At 42.4% G+C, this 22303-nt stretch overlaps 1 protein-coding gene across 5 annotated transcripts in view; it reads right to left on the bottom strand.

Annotated features, from left to right (window-relative positions):
- The window catches only part of LOC108704584 (voltage-dependent calcium channel subunit alpha-2/delta-4), a 106135-nt gene that overhangs the window by 62382 nt on the left and 21450 nt on the right, over nt 1-22303 (bottom strand). For 3 of the 5 annotated variants that reach the window (XM_041585924.1, XM_041585923.1, XM_041585922.1), the window contains 12 exons: nt 21206-21280; nt 17596-17682; nt 15820-15891; nt 14113-14174; nt 13950-14017; nt 13800-13845; nt 13007-13104; nt 12775-12868; nt 12567-12659; nt 8458-8585; nt 4765-4839; nt 1261-1341 (listed from right to left, as the gene is read on the bottom strand). In XM_041585924.1, coding sequence (XP_041441858.1) covers nt 1261-1341; nt 4765-4839; nt 8458-8585; nt 12567-12659; nt 12775-12868; nt 13007-13104; nt 13800-13845; nt 13950-14017; nt 14113-14174; nt 15820-15891; nt 17596-17682; nt 21206-21280 — 979 coding nt within the window. The remainder of the gene's footprint in view (nt 1-1260; nt 1342-4764; nt 4840-8457; nt 8586-12566; nt 12660-12774; nt 12869-13006; nt 13105-13799; nt 13846-13949; nt 14018-14112; nt 14175-15819; nt 15892-17595; nt 17683-21205; nt 21281-22303) is intronic. The other 2 variants (XM_018241177.2, XM_041585925.1) reach the window with 1 other exon arrangement.

A 22303-nucleotide genomic window follows, 5' to 3' on the forward strand; every position in this document is an offset into this window, starting at 1 on the left:
TTCACTTTTCATTCTACCTTTCTTACATGTGGCTGCACTCCCCACATTGCCCCTCCTTGTTCACAGTCTATAATTGTGTAGCCAATGCAAAGGCAAGACAGGTCCCCCATTCAAGATTTTGAGATGTTTAATAACAGTGGCCACAAAATGGCTGCTGCCTGTTTGCTGTGGTGGTGAATAATAAGGCTGACTGCAACCAAGATTTAAATAATTTATATAGTGTAGGTAAAGTTTATTTTTCTTAACAGACACAATAGATAACAATTTGGAATTATTTCTTAGGGTGGCAGGTCCCCTTTAACAGGCCAATGGGCTGCTTGCTCTGTATCCCCTGCCTGTAAGTCCTGCTCATACTACATAACCCTCTCCCTTTAAGTGCCTTCTTATACTGCCCAGAACCTCTTTAAAGGGGAAAGTGTTCAGGTGAGGCCGGTGTGGGCGTGGCTGGGTAGAGAAGAGTGTGGCCAGAAGTTCCCCCATTTTTTTTAAATTGGGGCCCATAATACTTAGCTGGCAGGGCCCACCACCCAGCAGTGGACTAATAACCAGGGCCCCCAAAGGTGGAGGGCCCTGCTAACAACATAGTGATTTTTAATAGTGGCCCTGGGTAGAAATAAGAGGGGCCTATTAAATGCAAGAAAACTACTTATCTCAGCCAATCAGCAGGAGCCCTGGATTGAAACGGACGAGGCAGAGGAAGAGGGGGCACCATAGTCGGTCTTCTGCCCCTGGGCGACCCAATGTACAAATTTCCTTAATGCTAATTTTGTCACTATGAATCTCCATACAGATGAGACATTGGCTTTTTTTCCCTTTAATGTGACTTGCAGCCAAACTGAGTCGTTTCCTAAGCCCCGAGGTAATGCTCCTTGGCAGCCAAGTCACTTGAGATTTCCTCCTACAGGAATCTCTGCCACATTGAATCTATATAACAGACTGCCCGTTATGTTCGGAAATAAACATGGCCTAAGCACAGTTGGCTTTTTGGGAATTTGAAAAGGGCTGACGGACTCGGGCCCCACAAATGAACGCAGAAGAAAGTAGGGCGAGTAGTACTGGAGTTGCCCAACCTGCAGCCTAAACATCAAACCTATGATGAGATATTCTGTATTGTACTATTTGCTTACTGTGCCTGCAGCCAGACTTTTCTATGTTCTCCAGAGTGACAGTGGCTTCCTCTGGTGCAATCTGAGCTGAACCAATGCATAAACATAAACCAAGAGCTATAAAAAGTAGGATAGTAAATGTACAATGTCCTACCTGCAGCGATGGCCGTCTTGCTGTGCACCGTGACGGATACGGAGGTACTCACTGTCACCACCTCCGGTCTGCGCCCCGATTCTGTAACCATGAGAGGAACCGAAATCAGTAACCCATAGGAATTTATTTGTTTGGGGAGTCCCACTAATGAGTGATTGTACAACTACTCTATGGTTCTGGCTCTGAGGCCCACCCACTGTTTGAAAGATGGGACACACACACACACACACACATATATATATATATATATATATATATATATATATATATATATATATATATAAATATATATATATCTCCAGGTTGGACTAGTATACTGTATAAAAATATACAGGTATGGGACCTGTTATCCAGAATGCTTGGGATCTGGGGGTTTCCGGATAACAACGCTTTAGGTAATTTGAATCTTCATACCTTGGGGGTTATTTACTTAACTTAGAATGCCAAAAATCCAAAAACTATGTATGTTTTTTTTTAGTATACACAAATTTTTTGTGAAAAACAAAATCACGAATTTTTCGGGAATTTATTATACCCCGAAGATGGAAAAAAGTCCAAATCCGAAAATCCGCCATCTCAGACATGCTGAGGTTGCATATAAGTCAATGGGAGAAGTCAAAAAGAATTTTCGATCTGCGCTGCGTTTCGCGCAATAAGCCGAAGTTTTCGGGTGAAAATTCCGACAAATTAGTGAAATTTGGAGTTTTTGGGAGGAAATTCCGAAAAATTCGTATCTTACACAATTTTTTTTTCCCAAACAAAATTTGTGGGAAAGTGGATTAATAAATAAGCCGAAAAAAACTGTGCAGATTTGGTCTGAGTTTTTTTCAGAAAATATTGAGATAAATTCAGACTTTGATAAATAATCCCACTTAAATCTACTAGAAAATCATGTAAACATAGAAATAAACCCATTAGGCTATTTTTGCTTCCAGTAAGGATTAATTTTATCTTAGTTGGGATCAAGGACAAGCTACTGTTTTATTATTACAGAGGAAAAGGTAATTGTTTTTAAAGATGTGGATTATTTATTTATAATGGAGTCTATATAGATAGATATACTAGTCGAAATTTATAAATAAAAATACAATTTTTAATATTCAAACTAATTTAACCAACCGAAAACTCGAATCTAATTCGATTCAAATTCAATCAAACTCGACTCGAGTTTTTTCTCCGAAAAAATCTCGAATGGAATTTGAATAACTCCCTAGTCGAAATTGACAGTTTTTGACCATGAAAAAATTAGAAAATTGTAATTTCGAATTCGACTCTTGATAAATCTGCCCCTTAATGACACACCTCTGCATGCAAACATGGTTAGGTTGTTTGCAGTAGGGGGAGAAATGTTGGGTTGAGAGAGCACAATCGTAGGGGAAAAAAAAGAGAAATTTGGGGGTTATAGGAACCCTTTAATATATTAATATTTAATCAGTATCCCTTTTACATTAGGTGTTTCCATTATTGTGTCTAAGCCCTGCATATATTTTCCAGTATCAGTGGATACAAGGAGTTTGCAGTGATATAGAGACAGATTAGGCTGCCCCCTTGCCCCTTTAAATCTGGACACATTTATTTCAACGTAGGAGCCTTATGCAGACTGCACAGATTTCTATGCAGCCATGCAGCATGCGCTGGAAATAATGAGCAACATAGGGAACATGAGTGGGTGCACCATCATCATTAATTACTAACGAGCAATGTTCAGGAATAGGTAACAGAGTAAAGTCTAACAGGCAGTGATGGAATGTGACGTTGGACAGATTCGTTAGCAGCAATGGCTAAACTAGCATTCTGGGAATTGTAGTTCAGCCACAGCAGGAGAACTACAGAGTTCCAGCACTCCACTACAGTCTGGGAAGGGTTAAACAAGTGAATGACATGTCTGGTGATGTCATGCTTATCCACACCTGACATCACTGTACACTATATATATATATATATATATATATATATATATATATATATATATATATATATATATATATATATATATATATATACTCTGTATATATATATATATATATATATATATATAGCTGCAGTATAGAGGACAGCAGGAAATCATGTGATGGTGCTAGTCCAGTAGTAGCCTACAGTTCCCAGCATCCTAGGGAGCAGGGCTTGTAGTCTTGTATCTGCCAGAGAACTGCAGATTGGACACCCCTGATGTTATGAATGGAATGGGTTATGATTCATCTACGACATCATCATGCATTCATGACATCATAGCCTGCTTGTGTTCAGACCAGGCATTCACTATAATGGTAATCATTCCTCCAGGGAACCTTTACCTGTGCCAGCCAGCTAGCTAAGGCTGTTGGGAGTTACAGTTCAAGAAACACATTGTTCTGCTCTCAAAACAAGGAAATAAACACTCGGCTGGGTCATTATCCCGCAATCACCATGGCAGCACACACAATGGGATATCAACTCCAACTCAGCAATTAAAGGGAATAAAAACCAGATTCTTTTGCTATGGATTTCCTTTTAATCGCCAGTTACATGCGGTGGCTCCACTTAGCAACACACTGAACCGAAATAAACGTCAGCTCTGTCGCCACCTCCTGCCCCCGCCACATCATTACCGAGATCTTTTTTCTAGGGGGGCAAATTTAGCCTTTAAAGAAAGGAGCAAGAAACTGTATAAAAGCTCTTGGCTCGTGGTCTTGTCCTGGAAGCACATGGAGAGCAATATGGCAGCTCTCACCTATGCAGTAAGTACAAATAGATATATAGTGAGAGGGAAGGAATGCTCTGGGCACACTGAAACCTCATACTGTATAATGAGGAAATCAATGGAGGACGAGGATTTACATTTCACACGTTCTGAACCCATTAGCACATCTGCAAGGGTGACGGGTCCCACACACCAACCAACCAACCCATTGACCAACCAACCAGTGAGAGGAGGAACCTCCTCATGTAGTTCAAGCTGCAATTAGAGCATTTATTAGTCACTTGCTAAATTCTTGATCCGCATGAAACAGCGAGATGTTAATGGAGAGAGATGCTTCTCGAGTCTCCATGGCAACCGCATCAGTTGGTCCTAAGCTGATGCAGCCTCAGAGCACCCCTGCTGGGGAGTAAAGAATATTATGGTCTGCAATGAGGCGAAACAGTGTGATTGGTGGTTAAAATCAATCCATTATGCCTGGGAACCATTTCAACCAGGAACCCGGGACGTGAGCCAACCACCTGGAGGGCAAATGAAATACTGGGATGAGCCTGAAATCAATTCTAATTAACAGCCGAGGGACGGTCAGATCATTCTCCCAGAACATACGTGCAATGTCACATGCAACTGCCAGAAGTGCATTGTGACGTCAACATGAGAACGTGATGCCACGGAATGACTGGCTGTGTCGGGGGTATAGGGATCATGTGATGGGGGGAGGGGGAGAGAGTTATGACGCTGGATGGACAAGATGGCAGAGCCATGTCAAAATAGCACAGATGCCAGTGGGCATGTGGCAGTTTGAGCAGGGCTGATGGGCTGGATACCCTTATTGGACTGTTCATCCGACCCACGCGGCTGCCCTGAGGGCTCAGAGATGTCGTTGTCGCTGGGGTTGTGGTCTGGAAAGGGCAGAAAAATAAAGCAGTGACCGGGTGGAACTAGAAGTTATTGGGCCCCACGGGGAAATCATTTCATCATTATTTGGGAATAAGACATTGCTCATAAACATGAAGCTGCTCAGCAGTCAGGGACCTTCTTTGCCCCTATATCCTCCTGGACTTGTATACACCCTCTCCCCTATACCCCTAGGCCCCCTATACCTCCTGGGCCCCCTATATCCCCTGACCCCTATATCCCCTGGGCCCCCTATACCCCCTGGGGCCCCTATATCCCCTGGGCCCCCTATACCATCCGGGCCCCCTATACCCCCAACACTTCCTGGGCCCCCTATACCCCCTGGGTCCCCTATACCTCCTGGACCCCCTATACCACCTGGGCCCCTATACCCCCTGGGCCCCCTATACCTCCTGGGCCCCCTATACTTCCTGGGGCCCCTATACCCCCTGGGCCCCCTATACCCCTTGGCCCTCGTATACCCTCTGGGCATCCTATACCCCTGGGCCCCTTTTACCCCCCGTAGTCACATGTGCTTGCTCTACAGTTACGCCCCCGACTGCTGCAGAATGTTGAATCTCTACATAAAGGGGAAGTTGTGCTCAGCTGGGAGTCACTTGTGCAGCACATTTCATAAGCGACTGCACTGCTCCCTGGGGTGCGACCTCGCCTGGAAAATCAAGAGCATTAATATATTCACTCTTACAGTCTCTTCAATCAGGTGAGAAAATGTAGACATCGCCCTCAATCTGCTGCTCTGCAACGCCTCCTAGTGGATCTATTATACAACACACGTAGGATCTTAAATTATTAACCAGCTCTGCTATTAGATCTGATATCTGACATATTGTAGTGAGTGCGGGGAGTGAGTGCAGGGAGTGAATGCGGGGAGTGAGTGTGGGGAGTGAGTGTGGGAAGTGAGTGTGGGGAGTGAGTGTGGGGATTGAGTGTGGGGAGTGAGTATGGGAAGTGAGTGCGGGGAGTGAGTGCGGGTTGTGAGTGTCAGGGAGTGAGTGTGGGAAGTGAGTGTGGGGAGTGAGTGCGGGGAGTGAGTGTCAGGGAGTGAGTGTGGGGAGTGAGTGTGGGAAGTGAGTGTGGGGAGTGAGTGTGGGGAGTGAGTGTGGGGATTGAGTGCGGGGAGTGAGTATGGGAAGTGAGTGCGGGGAGTGAGTGTGGGTTGTGAGTGTCAGGGAGTGAGTGTGGGAAGTGAGTGCGGGGAGTGAGTGCGGGGAGTGAGTGTGGGGAGTGAGTGTGGGGAGTGAGTGTGGGGAGTGAGTGTGGGGAGTGAGTGTGGGGAGTGAGTGCGGGGAGTGAGTGTGGGAAGTGAGTGCGGGGAGTGAGTGTGGGGAGTGAGTGCGGGGAGTGAGTGTGGGAAGTGAGTGCGGGGAGTGAGTGTGGGGAGCGGGTGCGGGGTGTGAGTGTGGGGAGTGAGTGTGGGGAGTGAGTGTGGGGAGGTAGAGTGGGGAGTGAGTGTGAGGAGTGAGTGTGGGGTGAGAGTGGAGCGTGCACTATCCTTCATTACAAATAATAAACCCAAGATAAAGGGTAAGAAGATGTGACACCTTCAAACAAAGGAATACACCATCGCTCAGTGCTTGACTGTGGGTTTACTTTTATGACATTAGCCCCATTGTGTTAATATTATAAATTTGCAACAGAAGTGTGGAGTTTTTGTCTGGCCCATAGAGGGTTATTGATACATGAAGCATCTTCTGACACTTCTCTGCTCAGTTCTCTCATCCCTGTCAGCTCCTTTTATCTTCCAAGTTGACAATAAGTAAGAAAGCTGAGCAGAAAATCATCAGGAGCTGCTTCCTGTATCAATAATGTAACCTACTCAGACAAAACAGTAGGGGCACAATAGGGATAATAGCATCTCCTGAAACTTCTTTAGTTTTCTCAGTCCTCTCAGCTCGTCTAATCGCTGACAAAGAACTAAAAAACGAAGCAGAGACACGAGCTGACCAGAGAAGCAAAAGATCTGACCAGAGAACACCCAGAAATTGCTCAGATCCTCATTTTGCAACAGAAGTTCCCCTGTAGTTCTATCTGTATCTGACCCTAAGTGGTTTACGTTATTGATACAGGAAGCAGCTCCTGATGATTGTCTGCTCCATTTACTTGCTTAATACAGGAAGCAGCTCCTGATGATTTTCTGCTCAGTTTTCTTACTTATTGTCAGCTTGGAATATTAAAGAAGATACAGGAAGCAGCTCCTGATGATCTTCTGCTCCATTTACTTGCTTAATACAGGAAGCAGCTCCTGATGATTTTCTGCTCAGTTTTCTTACTTATTGTTAGCTTGGGAGGTTGAAGAAGATACAGGAAGCAGCTCCTGATGATTTTCTGCCTGGTTTTCTTGCTTATTATCAGCTTGGAAGATTAAAGAAGATACAGGAAGCAGCTCCTGATGATTTTCTGCTCGTTTTCTTGCTTATTGTCAGCTTGGAATATTAAAGAAGATACAGGAAGCAGCTCCTGATGATTTCTGCTCCGTTTTCTTGCTTATTGTCAGCTTGGAATATTAAAGAAGATGCAGGAAGCAGCTCCTGATGATTTTCTGCTCGGTTTACTCACTTATTGTCAGCTTGGAATATTAAAGAAGATACAGGAAGCAGCTCCTGGTGATTTTCTGCTCGGTTTTCTCACTTATTATCAGCTTGGGGGATTAAAGAAGATACAGGAAGCAGCTCCTGATGATTTTCTGCTCAGTTTTCTTACTTATTGTCAGCTTGGAGGATTAAAGAAGATACAGGAAGCAGCTCCTGATGATTTTCTGCTCAGTTTTCTTACTTATTGTCAGCTTGGAGGATTAAAGAAGATACAGGAAGCAGCTCCTGATGATTTTCTGCTCAGTTGTCTTACTTATTGTCAGCTTGGAATATTAAAGAAGATACAGGAAGCAGCTCCTGATGATTTTCTGCTCGGTTTACTCACTTATTGTCAGCTTGGAATATTAAAGAAGATACAGGAAGCAGCTCCTGATGATTTTCTGCTCGGTTTTCTCACTTATTGTCAACTTGGGAGGTTGAAGATACAGGAAGTAGCTCCTGATGATTTTCTGCTCGGTTTTCTTCCTTATTATCAGCTTGGAGGATTAAAGAAGATACAGGAAGCAGCTCCTGATGATTTTCTGCTCGGTTTTCTTCCTTATTATCAGCTTGGAGGATTAAAGAAGATACAGGAAGCAGCTCCTGATGATTTTCTGCTCAGTTTTCTTCCTTATTATCAGCTTGGAAGAGTAAAGGAGCTGACAGGAATGAGAGAACTGAGCAGAGAAGTGTTAGAAGATGCTTGCTGGATCAGTAAACCTCTATGAGCCACAACTGCTCAATTCTCCCGTTTCTGGCAGCTCATTTAATTCTTTAAGCGGATGATGAGTGAAAAAAGAACCAGAGGCTGCAGGCTGAATGACAAGTCAGAACAGCAGGGGGCGCTCCTGGTGCAAATTTAGGATATCAGGGGTTCAAAACTGTTAAAATCATGAAAACAAAATTGCAAAGGTGCTCAGAAGAGCAAGCTCAGCAATTTGATATTTATTTGTTGAGGGTCAGTTCTCTTTTGAAGTGATGTAGGCTCCGTGGCTGTAGTTGTATGAAAACTAGTTGTCATTTGCTAGTTACCTGGGTTATCGTCCATGGGTATGTGGAACACAAAGCTGCCTGCGGGATGCTCTGCGGCTCTTCTGTACCACAGAGGGAAGTGGTCCATGGTGAATATTGTCTCCTTCTCCTCGTACTGCAGGAACTTTCTGTACAATAATTATAGGACATCAGTAAAATATCAGGACCCATGATACTGTGACCTATGGCCCTTCAGTTGTTGTTGTGCAAAGCAGAGCCCTGGGTGCTGGGTGTTGCACTCAATGGGTGCTGGGAGCTGCACGAAAACAACTGAAGGGTTTCAGGCTGGGAGACAATAAGTATCATTATATCATGTCTACTATATATGCCATCCCACACCCTTTCTATCTATGACTCTTAAAGGGGTTGTTCACCCTTGAGTTAACTGTTAGTATGATGTATAGAGGGATATTCTGAGACAATTTGCAATTGGTTTCCATTTTTTATTATTTGTGGTTTTATTCAGCAGCTCTCCAGTTTGCAATTTCAGTAATATGGTTGCTAGGGTCCAAATGACCTTAGCAACTATACTCCGATTTGAATAAGAGACCAGAATATGAATAGGATTGAGGCAGAATAGAAAGATAAGTAATAAAAAGTAGCAATAACAATACATTTGTAGCTGTCCAGAGCATTTGCTTTTAGATGGGCTCCATTTGGAAAGTGGAAAGGTTTCAAAGAAAAAAGCAAATAATTAAAAAATTATTAATGAAGACCAATTGAAAAGTTGCTCAGAATTGGCCGTTATACAGCATACTTTAAGGGGCATGTTTAGTAACATTGGAGATAAATATCTCTGGAAGGAACCAATCAGCAATTAGATATAAACAGTCACCTACAAGTTAGAAAACAGAAACAACGATCTGATTGGTTGCTACGGAAAACATCTCTGATATTTAACTCTAACGTTAAAGGGTGATTAGGTTAACTTTTAGTAAGTTATAGAATGGCAACTTTTCCAATTTTAGTTATTGGTATTTTGCATAGACAGTAAGAGCAAAAACAGCAAATACCATAGCGTTTGTCAATTTACATAGTAAAAGAAAAGAATTATTACATAACAATCCATTACAAAACATCAAATAACAAACTTAACAGATATTCATCAAGAGAAATAACATAATAAAATAAAGTTATATAAAATAAGATCTTCCTCTCTCTACTGACCAAACAAACAAAAGATTTACCAAATCAATGGATAAAGTTATCACATCATCAATTAATCTTGGAACTTCAATGAGTATGCAAAGAAGATAGTGATGGGCGAATTTGGGGCGTTTCGTTTCACCGCAAAATTTGCGAATTTCCTGCGAATTCGCAACGTCCGTTTTTTGGATGCCGGCGTCCGTTTTTTGGCGAAATTGTGCTGGTGTTTAAAAAAAACGGGGAATTCGCAGCAAATTCGCGATTGGCGAATAAATTCGCCTATCACTAAAAGAAGAGTCTACGTCAGAATTATACATAAACTTCTCAATAAAGACTCTATCCTCAGACTCAAGAATTTTAAAATAGGGAGCCTTAGAAAATTTCCTCTACAGCCCATGTTACCATATCTAAAACCTATTGCTTCATCCCTGCAGAGAGACATACGATAGGATAAAATAACCTTTAAATCTGGGGAAGTTTCCTGAATCCAATGCAAAAACATAGATTTACGGGTAGCAACTTTTCAATTTGTTGTTATTGTTAATTTTTTATAGTTTTTGCATTATTTGCCTTCTTTTTCTGACTCTTTCCAGCTTTCAAATGCGGGTCACTGACCCCATCTAAAAACAAATGTTCTGTAAAGCTGCAAATGTATTGTTATTGCTACTTTTTATTACTCATCTTTCTATTCAGGCCTCTCCTATTCATATTCCAGTCTCTTATTCAAATCAGTGCATGGTTACTAGGGAAATTTGGACCCTAGCAACCGGATTGCTGAAATTGCAAACTGGAGAGCTGCTGAATAAAAAGCCAAATAACTCAAAAACCACAAATAATAAAAAATGAAAACCAATTGTCTCAGAATATCACTCTCTACATCATACTAACAGTTAACACAAAGGTGAACAACCCCTATCTATTTACCCAGTTTTTATTTTTACACTGAACAATTCCTTTTATAAACATGCCCCTGGTTTGCAGGGCCCAGGCATGATTAGGGGCCTCAATATTCACCTCCACTACCCAGGCAAATTGTAGAGCAGGTACAACTATAAGCTCCATCTTGTGGGTCCCTGGGCAAATGCCTTCTCCTACCCTAAACCCAGCAGAATCAGGAAGAACCCTGTAAAACAGTAGGATACTTAGCAGATAACAGATAAGCTATGTAATGAAATACAATTGGATTCTACAAAGTGCATCTGTTATCTGCTATGTAACCTGAGCCTTCAATGGCTGACCCATGGCTACACAGCAGCTTTTTTATATAAACTATAGTAGTACTTATCTGTTATCTACTGTGTATCCTGTGCTTGAATGGCTGCCCCCATGGCTACACAGCAGCTTGTTTATATAAACTATAGTAGTACTTATCTGTTATCTACTGTGTATCCTGTGCTTGAATGGCTGCCCCCATGGCTACACAGCAGCTTGTTTATATGAACTTTAGTTGTACTTATCTGTTATCTACTGTGTATCCTGTGCTTGAATGGCTGCCCCCATGGCTATACAACAGCTTGTTTATATAAACTATAGTAGTACTTATCTATTATCTACTGTGTATCCTGTGCTTGAATGGCTGCCCCCATGGCTACATAGCAGCCTCTTTATATAAACTATAGTAGTACTTATCTATTATCTACTGTGTATCCTATGCTTTAATGGCTGTCCCCATGGCTACACAGCACCCTGTTTATATAAACTATATAAGTACTTATCTGTTATCTACTGTGTATCCTGTGCTTGAATGGCTGCCCCCATGGCTACACAGCAGCCTGTTTATATAAACTATAGTAGTACTTATCTGTTATCTACTGTGTATCCTGTGCTTGAATGGCTGCCCCCATGGCTACAAAGCAGCTTGTTTATATAAACTATAGTAGTACTTATCTGTTATCTACAGTGTATCCTGTACTTGAATGGCTGCCCCAATAGTTACACAGCAGCTTGTTTTTATGAACTATAGTAGTATTTCCAAAGCCAAGACACCAAGTTTGGAAAAATGAATGAAGGAGGTGACAGAATAAAAAAAAAAACCCAGTGGATCAAGAGGTTGGATCCATACTGAGTGGAAACACTTCCATAAGGGGAATAATCATTGACTTGGGGAGCTGTTCAGAGTATGGGTATAACAAACAAACCTCAGAATTATAATGTAAAGAGGGCTGTTGTTCTCTATCATTACACTAGGTGGCGCAGCATCATTAGAAGAACACATTACAGCGCTTGTGCTATTTCCCAGCACCAATAAATGGCTTATTATTTTTATTGGCTGGATTTAATCGTATCCGCTGCCTTCACTCTGTACAGAATACTTCCTTCTGCCTGTTTATGTGCTTTGTACTACTGGTTCTGACTCCTGAAACCATGTTAGTTAAAGGGATCCTGTCATCGGAAAACATGTTTTTTTCAAAACAAAATCAGTTAATAGAGCTACTCCAGCAGAATTCTGCACTGAAATCCATTTCTCAAAAGAGCAAACAGATTTTGACTTGTGCCTGCACTTTAGGAGAGAAATGCTTTCTGGCAGGCTGCTGCTTTTCCTTCTCAATGTAACTGAATGTGTCTCAGTAAGACATGGGTTTTTACTATTGAGTGCTGTTCTTAGATCTACCAGGCAGCTGTTATTTTGTGTTAGGGAGCTGCTATCTGGTTACCTTCCCATTGTTCTTTTGTTTGGCTGCTGGGGGGGGAGGGAGGGGTGATATCACTCCAACTTGCAGTACAGCAGTAAACAGTAATTGAAATTTATCAGAGCACATGACTTGGGGCAGCTGGGAAATTGACAATATGTCTAGCCCCATGTCCGATTTCAAAATTGAATATATCAAAATCTGTTTGCTCTTTTGAGAAATTGATTTCAGTGCAGAATTCTGCTGGAGCAGCATTATTAACTTATTCATTTTAATAAAAAAATTTTTTCCCATGACAGTATCCCTTTAATAGTTATCGAATTTGAGACTTACTTGTTTGTGAGCTTCTCGTTGCTGACAAACTGGTTCTTCCTCATGAGTCCAGCACGTGTCCCCAAAAATGCAACCTCTATGCCTTCGTCTCGGCTGCAAAAGAACGCAGGGAGGTTAAAGGTGATGACATATGGATACCTGGAAAGGGGGATGCAACAGCTAACTGCTGATTGGTTGCCATCGGAAACTAGACTGCCCCTGTACATACCTTGACATATTAAGGGCCAGTTGAGTCCAATAAGCTTCTAGCGGAGCAGTAACCACCGCATCAAACAGAACCTCCTGCACCAGCTCCTGGTCACCTGCAGGGGGAGTCATAAAAATATATAGATTTTAGCTTGAAATGTCATTTATTTCTTCTATTATCAGGCATGTATTATGGATTAACCAATCACAAGTCTGGATGCAATTTTAGTAGTTAGCAGGGGGTTTATTCTCACATTCCAGATCCGGATCCTCGCCGGTCAGAAACTTCTTCACTGCCTCTAACTGGCTGAGCTTGCGATGGTCGGGGTCTATGTCTGTGATACAGTAGATCCTAAAAGAGATCACAATGGGGTAACCATGGGCTGCACAATAGGATGTAAAAAAAAAAAATGGAAAATGAAAGGGTAAGTCTGCATTGCTTTAAAGCTTTGCACATGCCTGTCCCAGTTGTAGTTGCAGTTTTACAAAAGTGGAATTAAAGGATAAGTAAACCTTTAAAATAAGTGAATGTAAAATTGATGAGGGGGCTATTCTAAGAATTTTTGCAATGTACATTCATTTTTTATTTTTCTGGATAAGTGTACTGTTAATATGAATAAATTGAGTTCCAACAGCGCCACCTGCTGGTAAATTTCCCACCAGTCTGACCACCAAGTAGTCAAGGAAGTTGTGAGGAGTAAAAAAAGAGACTGATGCTTTTCTGCTTAGGAATACAATTAGAAACCTTTCTCACATATTTCCTAAGCAGAAGAACATCAGAACAGCCTCTTTCTTTCTCCTGACAACTTCCTTGACTACTTGCTGGTCAGACTGGTGGGAAAATGACCAGCAGGTGGCGATGTTGTAACAAAATTCATTCATATTCACAGTACATGTATCCCTTAATATCTTGAAATTAAAGAAAAATAATGAATGAATGTAAATTGCAAAAGTGCTTAGAACAGCCCCCTCATCAATTTTACATTCACTTATTTTAAAGGTTTACTTATCCTTTAAAGTTACAGTACACAACATGGCGCCACTCACCACTCATTGGCCAAAGTGAGGTCTGGATGGAGAAGGTCATGGAGTCCTAAAAGACCAACAAGGGGCCCTTGGTTAGTGGAAAGTAAGTTCTTAAACTAGAGAGACGGATTCTACATAATAATTATTAATAATAATAAAATATCCTCTCACCTTCTTCTGCCGACGTGTTGCCAATAAGGATGTACTCCCCGTGCCCTCTGGACAGGACCACCCCTAGGCTGGAGACAACACTGACGTTTAGAACTGGGGGGGCTCCCAGGCATGGGGGAAACAGTTCTGCATCTAATGTGAAATATTGGGGATCCCTTCTCACCTGAATGGGGTGTCATCTATATGTGTGTAGAAATAGTCACTGGTCAGGAACAGCACTCGCTTCTGAAAAGAGAAGACAGAGAGAGGATTTATTTTTATTATTATTCCTGGGACAGGGCATTAATAAAGGGGTGAACAGGGTAAAAAGCAATGGAAGCTCATCAGTCATTGGCATTATACAAATTTATCCTCCATGGGAAAGAGAACAGCCCAGGAATATTAAATACAGACAATAAAAGCCCACTACCTGGGAAGGTCCATGGGGAAGAATAGATTCCCTTATTCAAGCAGGGGTTCCTACTGGAGCTAACGCTAGATGCTCAGTGTTTTATTGCAACAGGATAAAGCATTTTAAAGGATAAGTAAACCTTAAAAACAAGTGAATGTAACTGATGAGGGGGCTATTCTAAGCACTTTTGCAATGTACATTCATTCTTTATTTTTCTTTAATTCCAAGATATTAAGGGATACATGTGCTGTTAATATGAATGAATTTTGTTACAACAGCGCCACCTGCTGGTCATTTTCCCACCAGTCTGACCAGCAAGTAGTCAAGGAAGTTGTCAGGAGAAAGAAAGAGGCTGCTCTGATGTTCTTCTGCTTAGGAAATAAATTAGAAACCTTTCTCAAATCTTTCCTAAGCAGAAGAACATCAGAGCAGCCTCTTTCTTTCTCCTGACAACTTCCTTGACTACTTGCTGGTCAGACTGGTGGGAAAATGACCAGCAGGTGGCGCTGTTGTTGTAACAAAATTCATTCATATTAACAGTACATGTATCCCTTAATATCTTGGCATTAAAAAAAATATAAGGAATGTACATTGTAAAACTGCATAGAATAACACTCTCATCAATTTTACCTTCAATTATTTTTAAGGTTTACTTACGGTAGTCAATAAAAGATTCCAGATAGTCTGGCTGGGATTCGAAAGCCACTGGTTAAATGCTCAATGGAACTGAAGGTCAGTTAGGGGGAGATTTGGGGTGACTGTTTATTTGTACCCTGGGTATCCCTGGAACTATAGCAGGGTGACTGTTACCCCAATATATCTGTAGCCTTGTTATGCGCTAAGGGGGCCCAGTCTGAAGGTCAGTTAGGGGGAGATTTGGGGTGAATGATTATTTGTGCCCTGGGTACCCCTGGAACTATAGCAGGGTGACTTTTACCCCAATGTTTCTATATATCTGTAACCTTGTTATGAGCTAAGGGGCTCAGTCTGAAGGCCAGTTAGGGGGAGATTTGGGGTGAGTGGTTATTTGTGCCCTGGGTACCCCTGGAACTATAGCAGGGTGACTGTTACCCCAATGTTTCTATATATCTGTAACCTTGTTATGAGCTAAGGGGGCCCAGTCTGAAGGCCAGTTAGGGGGAGATTTGGGGTGAGTGGTTATTTGTGCCCTGGGTACCCCTGGAACTATAGCAGGGTGACTGTTACCCCAATGTTTCTATATATCGTAACCTTTTTATGAGCTAAGGGGGCCCAGTCTGAAGGCCAGTTAGGGGGAGATTTGGGGTGAGTGTTTAGTTGTGCCCTGGGTACCCCTGGAACTATAGCAGGGTGATTGCTACTCCGATGTTTCTATATATCTGTAACCTTGTTATGAGCTAAGGGGGCCCAGCCTGAAGGCCAGTTAGGGGGAGATTTGGGGTGAGTGTTTTGTTGTGCCCTGGGTACCCCTGGAACTATAGCTGTACTAAAACGACTTACCCCTTTATCCACTGGGACCTTTACGTCCATTGTCAGAGAGCCCGTCTCTCCATTAATCATGGCCGTCCTAAGCTGCAAATGAAATAAACACAGTAAAGCGTCTGGACCTGTGACTTGGGATACATGACACACGCATGACTAAATTGCTCAAATTTGCCTTCTTTGTGGTGGCACATATGAGGTGCCGTGGCTTTACCAGCTGGGGACCCCACATACACGGTTTCTCTTTTAAGAATTGTCTATTCTGGCACAGAAACGAGTGCATTTCTCCCCCTCTAGGAAACGCCGTCCTTCAGAGATAATAAACATGAACCTATTCCCCTCCGGACGACGGCTTTATGTATTGACACACAGCAACCAGATGTTTAATATCCGAAATAAATACCATAGAAGATAAGACACACAGAGTCATCACTAGCAACGGAAGGATTATAAAAAAAACAAATAGAATTAATAAAGAGAAGCAGATGCACACACTCCTGTTTAACACTAGGGGCGCTAAAGCTGTATTTTTCAGTCTTTTCATGAATTTAAATGTCATAGTTTTTATTTCTAAATGACACTTTTTACACTGCAAATAATTCACGCTACAATATAAAATTTCATTCCTGAACCAGCAAATGTATTTTTTATGTTGTAATATTGGTGTGTAGGTGCATCTCAGGTCATTTTGCCTGGTCATGTGCTTTCAGAAAGAGCCAGCACTTTAGGATGGAACTGCTTTCTGGCAGGCTGTTGTTTCTCCTACTCAATGTAACTGAATGTGTCGCAGTGGGACCTGGATTTTACTATTGAGTGTTGTTCTTAGATCTACCAGGCAGCTGTTATCTTGAGTTAGGGAGCTGCTATCTGGTTACCTTCCCATTGTTCTGTTGTTTGGCTGCTGGGGGGAAAGGGAGGAGGTGATATCACTCCAATTTGCAGTACAGCAGTAAAGAGTGACTGAAGTTTATCAGAGCATAAGTCACATGATTGGGGGCAGCTGGGAAACTGACAAATATGTCTAGCCCCGTGTCAGATTTGAAAATGAAATATTAAAAAATCTGTTTGCTCTTTTGAATCACTGATTTCTGTGCAGAAGTCTGCTGGAGCAGCACTATTAACTGATGTGTTTTGAGAATTTTTTTCCCCCCATGACAGTATCCCTTTAGGGCTGAGACAAACGCTCTGTTTTGGGCAGATTAGTCGCCAGGCTAGAATTAGTCCCGCTGGCTAGAATGTAAATCGCCGGCAGGATGGCACTCGGATCGCTTCGTTTTACGAAGTTGCCTAAAGTTTCCTCGTGAGGCAACTTCGGGCGACTTTGTTAAACGAAGGGCACCAATTTCCATCCCGCTGGCGCTTTACATTCTAGCCGGCAGGAGGCAGTTTGGGGAGATTGGTTGCCACGAAGAAGATGAGATTTGTCGCTGGGCGACTAATCTCCCTGAATCTGAGCGTGTGTCTCTGACCTTTACCCGGAAATACTGTACAATGTATTTACTGTTGCACTGGGGCCAGTCATGTGACTCTAGCTTAGTCCTAAACTGCCAGCGAGTCAATGGTCTGGGATACAGACCGGTAACAAAATTCAGATCTGTGCAGCCAAAGACTATTTCTCATAACAAATAGGAGTCTTACTACCAAATACAATATTGTGGTTATTGTGCAAGAATAAACTCCTTTATAGAAGCAAGGGGAACCCTTCATCAGGAATATCATTCGTATTGTTATATCTTTAAATTTCTATGTTAATGAAGCAATGGCCGAGGCACTAACACCCGGCTCCTTACTTACAATTTCATCCTTATCTTCCCACTCCACTTCTGATAGATCCACGCTGTTATAGTTGGGCTTGGGCCTGAGCTTCTTGCCTTCCTTGTACTGAGAGAGAACAGATGGAATTAGGGGATTGCAGAGCTGAGCTACCAGGGGGATCTACTCGCGCACCCACCCACCCACTCACAAGAGGAAACTGCCAAGGTCTGACTGATGAAATGTTTCCACGTGGGTGGGGGTATCACACAAATGGCTCCAACCCAATGTACTATACTTCCTAATATCACAGACAGATCAGACTCCAATGGCTCGTAGTAAGATATTTGCTTTTAAAGGACAAATAAACCCTTCACAAAAGCAGGGCTGCCACCAGGGGGGGTTTACAGTCACGGACCCGTGGCACATTGTAAATCAAAGGTCAAATTAGCAGGTAACAAAAGGGACTGGGGTCATGGATAGCGGGTGAGGTTTGGGCAAATTGTACATGGAGTTGGGCAGCCAGGTGTGCTATTTGGCTTTTTTATTTGTATTATTATCATTGCAGTGAAACCTCGATTTCCCACATTTTACTTTTTTTATTTGTGGTCCTACCACTTTATAATGCATTTCCCTGATTTTATTTCTCCAGAAATCAAGACTTTTTTCAGCCGCCTGGCGACAAATAGCCTCTACTTCCGAAACTGCCTTCCCGCCGGCTAGGATCAAAATCGCTGGCAGGATGGCATTTGGAGAGTTTCGTTCTACAAAGTCGTCTGAAGTTTCCTCGTGAGGCAACTTCGGGCGAGTTCGGAAAACAAATCGCTCCGGGTGCCGATTCTATCTGGCGGGAAGGCAGTTTGAGGAGATTAGTTGCCTCACCTTAAGTTTCCTTGTGAGGCAACTTCGGGCGACTTCGAAAACCAAGCGATTCGAGTGCCATCCCGCCAGCGATTTAGATTCTAGCCGAGGAGTTTGAGGAGATTAGTCGCCCGAAGAAGAGGTGATTTGTCGCCGGGTGACTAATCTCCCTGAATCTCCATGTGTGTCTCGGCCCTTAGCAACTATTGTATCAATTCTAACAGCTGCCTTTAATGAAACTCAGGGATTCTGCTCAGCAGGGACAAAGATAAGAAATGTATCAATTTAGAACAGTTTAGAGAGTCGGCGACCCCCCCCCAGAGCTGCTTTAGAGAGGTGAAAATTTGACTTATGCTTCAATATTAAAAAAAAAAAAAAAAAAAAACGGTCACACATAGAAATAGAAAGTAATTGGAAAAAAGTCTTTATTTATGGTGAACTGTATGAAACCAACTGAACTGATAAAAGCATTGGAAGGTGAACATCCCCTTTAAGTAATGTTATCCAGGATTTTATATCAAAATTGTGTCCTGATGTTCCCAAAAACTGCTTTTTTTCCCTCTATGAATGTTATTATTTGTCAAATAAAGAGGTTTAACATACTAACCAGTTGTATATTTTGCGATGGTTCTGCCTGTAAGGGCAGAGACACGCGGTCAGATTCGGGGAAATCAGTTGCCTGGCGACAAATCTCTTCTTCTTCGGGCGACTAATCTCCCTGAACTGCTTTCCCGCGGCTAGAATGTAAATCGCCAGTGGGATGGCTCTCGGAGTGCTTCGTTTTCTGAAGTCGCCCAAAGTTTCCTCCCGAGGCAACTTCGGGCGGCTTCAGAAAACGAAGCAATCCGAGTGCCATCCCACTGGCGATTTACATTCTAATCTACATTAGTCGCCGCGAAGAAGAGGAGATTCTACTAATGTAGATTAGAATGTAAATCGCCAGTGGGATGGCACTCGGAGTGCTTCTTTTTCTGAAGTCGCCCAAAGTTTCCTCCCGAGGCAACTCAGAAAACGAAGCAATCCGAGTGCCATCCCACTGGCGATTTACATTCTAATCTACATTAGTCGCCGCGAAGAAGAGGAGATTCTACTAATGTAGATTAGAATGTAAATCGCCAGTGGGATGGCACTCGGAGTGCTTCGTTTTCTGAAGTCGCCCAAAGTTTCCTCCCGAGGCAACTTCGGGCGGCTTCAGAAAACGAAGCAATCCGAGTGCCATCCCACTGGCGATTTACATTCTAATCTACATTAGTCGCCGCGAAGAAGAGGAGATTTTTTGCGGGCTACTAATCTCCCCGAATCGGACTGTGTGTCTCTGCCCTAAATAGTCAATTCCAATTAGTCTGCCCCTTATACAGTCCTGGTCCCCTGAAAACGATAAATGGGGGTTCTACTGAATTAACCTATTTATAAAGCACCAACGTGTTACGCAATGCTGTACAAGCCCCACCCATGATCCATTCAAGCCCTGTCTACTCTCCTGTAAGCCAAGCACCCGTCACAACTAGTAATGGGTGAATAAATTCGCCAGCCGCCGAATTTCCACGTTTCAACGGCGGCGAAACCATTCGCGAAACTACCATGAAAATCCATCAGTGAAAAATCCACAGCGTCGGAAAAATATAGCTGTGCGTCAGATAAATTACGTGCATAAACATCGTCACATGTCAAAATGATTCGGACGCCCATTGACTTTAATGCATTTGCCAAAAATAGGAGCGTGTATAACAATTGCCGCGACCGTCGAAATTGACGCGCGTCAAAATAATTTTGATGCCCATTGACTGCAATGCTTTTCGCAGATTTTTCGCCATTTAGCGCATTTCGCATGAAATTCGCAAAAAAAGTGACAAATTCGCCCATCACTAGTCACAACCTCAAAATCACTTTTACTTCTCCCGGGGCCCCCTTATCGCCCCTGATGGAAGCTGTAGTCATGGATTCTTAAAGCAACAGTGCAGCCAAATTGCAATAGAAAGATCCAATGCAAATGCAGAATATAAGGCTCCCAATACTGATGCCATAAACAAAGAACAGGGAGCTGGGTGTGCACAGAACAGGCACTTGTATGGTGGGAGTTGTAGTCGAGCAACATGTGAGTAACACTCACAGAAATGTATAAAAAAAGTGTGTAAATAGTTTTCCTGTTGCTCTCCGTCCTGGGAAGCCAATATGTTGTTATAAGAATGACATGCCCCAAGGTCAGGTTCGGCCAATCTGTTCCCTGCCATAAAACGAGACGTTGCAGCATTCATTAGTGTCATGTTCCTGGTGGAGCCCATCCATCAAGTCACCTTTATTGATTTATCTAATCGCTTTTTATTGGACTGAGAATATATCATAATTCAGTTTCCCAGGAAAGGGCGGCTGGCACGGGGTGATATATCATTACTGTCTCCTCCGGGAGACCGAGGGTTTGCACATCTCTGTAATATCATTATATGGGGGTCATAAACCTTCCCGACAAATGACTCAACTGCGCCACCTAGCTGCCCATAGCCGGCACCCCAAGCCTAATTACAGCACATCAAGCACCCCAAAATGACTCATTATTGTTATTATTTATTAACAGTGCCCCATTTATTGACAGTGGGGGTTATTTATAAACACTAGGCAAATTTGCACCTAAGGCAACCAATCAGATGATTGCTTTCAGTGTTCAACCTACAGCTTGCTGAAAAAAGCTAATCACTGATTGGTTGCTATGAGTTACTGCCCAGGTGCAAATTTGCCCAGAATTTATAAATAAAGCCTGTATATTTATGGTTAAGGTTGGACTCGGGTCACTTACCAGAGGCCGTAGGTCGGGGTGAGAGAGGATGTAGCCATTGTTAGTGTTCAGGAAGGCATATCCATGGACACCAAGCTGGGGGGCACAGAGGGTAAAGCAGAGTTACATTACGAACATCAGTGTAGGTTAAAAATTAAATGACACTTAGGGGCAGATTTATCAAGGGTCGAAGTGAAAATTCGAAGTAAAAAAATTCAAATTTCAAGCTATTTCTATTGAATTGGCCAAAATTCGACTATTCGAATATCGAAATTTATCATGTACTGTATCATTAAAACTTCAACTTCGACCATTCAACATCTAAAACCTGCCGAATTGCTGTTTTAGCCTATGGGGGACCTCCTAGAACCTATTTGAAGTCATTTGGTGAAAAATCAAAGTTTTTTTGGGGCAAATCCTTCTTTTCGAATGCGCTAAAACTTCGATTCGAATCGATTCAAATACAGCCTATTCACCCGAAGTTCAAAACTTAAAATTTTATTTCAGTTTTTATTTTTTTAAATCAATTTCGATCGGTCTCGAATTTCGAAGTTATGGGAGTTCAAATATACTCCCATTACTTCGAAATTTGACCCTTGATAAATCTGCCCCTTAGATGAGTTGTGCTAGGCCTAGTGGAACACGGGGCGTTTTGCCTGCTGCTGCCCTCTGGTGGAGAAATGTGGAGATACCCCACTAGAGTTTTCACAAAGTAAACGCAGAGCAAGGCACAACAAAAAGGGGTGCAAATCAAATGTAACTTAAAGTGCTTTGCCACAGCAGCAACTATAGTGAGTTCACCTTTAAATTAACTTTTAGCATGATATAGAATTTGTAATTTGCAATTGGTTTTCATTTTTTATTATTACTTAGTTATTCTGTTTTTGACTTATTTAGCTTTTTCAGCTCTCCAGTTTGTTGTTTCCGCAATCTGGTTGCTAGGGTCCAAATAACCCTAACAACCATGCACTGATTTTGAACAAAAGGCTAGAATAGGAAATGTTGACCCCCATTTGAAAGCTGGAAAGAGTCAGAAGAAGGCGGCAAATCATTTAAAAACAATAAAAAAGAAAACAAGAAGACCAATTGAAAAGTTGCTTAGAATTAGTCATAGTATAA

This window comes from Xenopus laevis, chromosome 3L (genome assembly GCF_017654675.1).
Source record: "Xenopus laevis strain J_2021 chromosome 3L, Xenopus_laevis_v10.1, whole genome shotgun sequence".
Classification (NCBI taxonomy): domain Eukaryota; kingdom Metazoa; phylum Chordata; class Amphibia; order Anura; family Pipidae; genus Xenopus; species Xenopus laevis.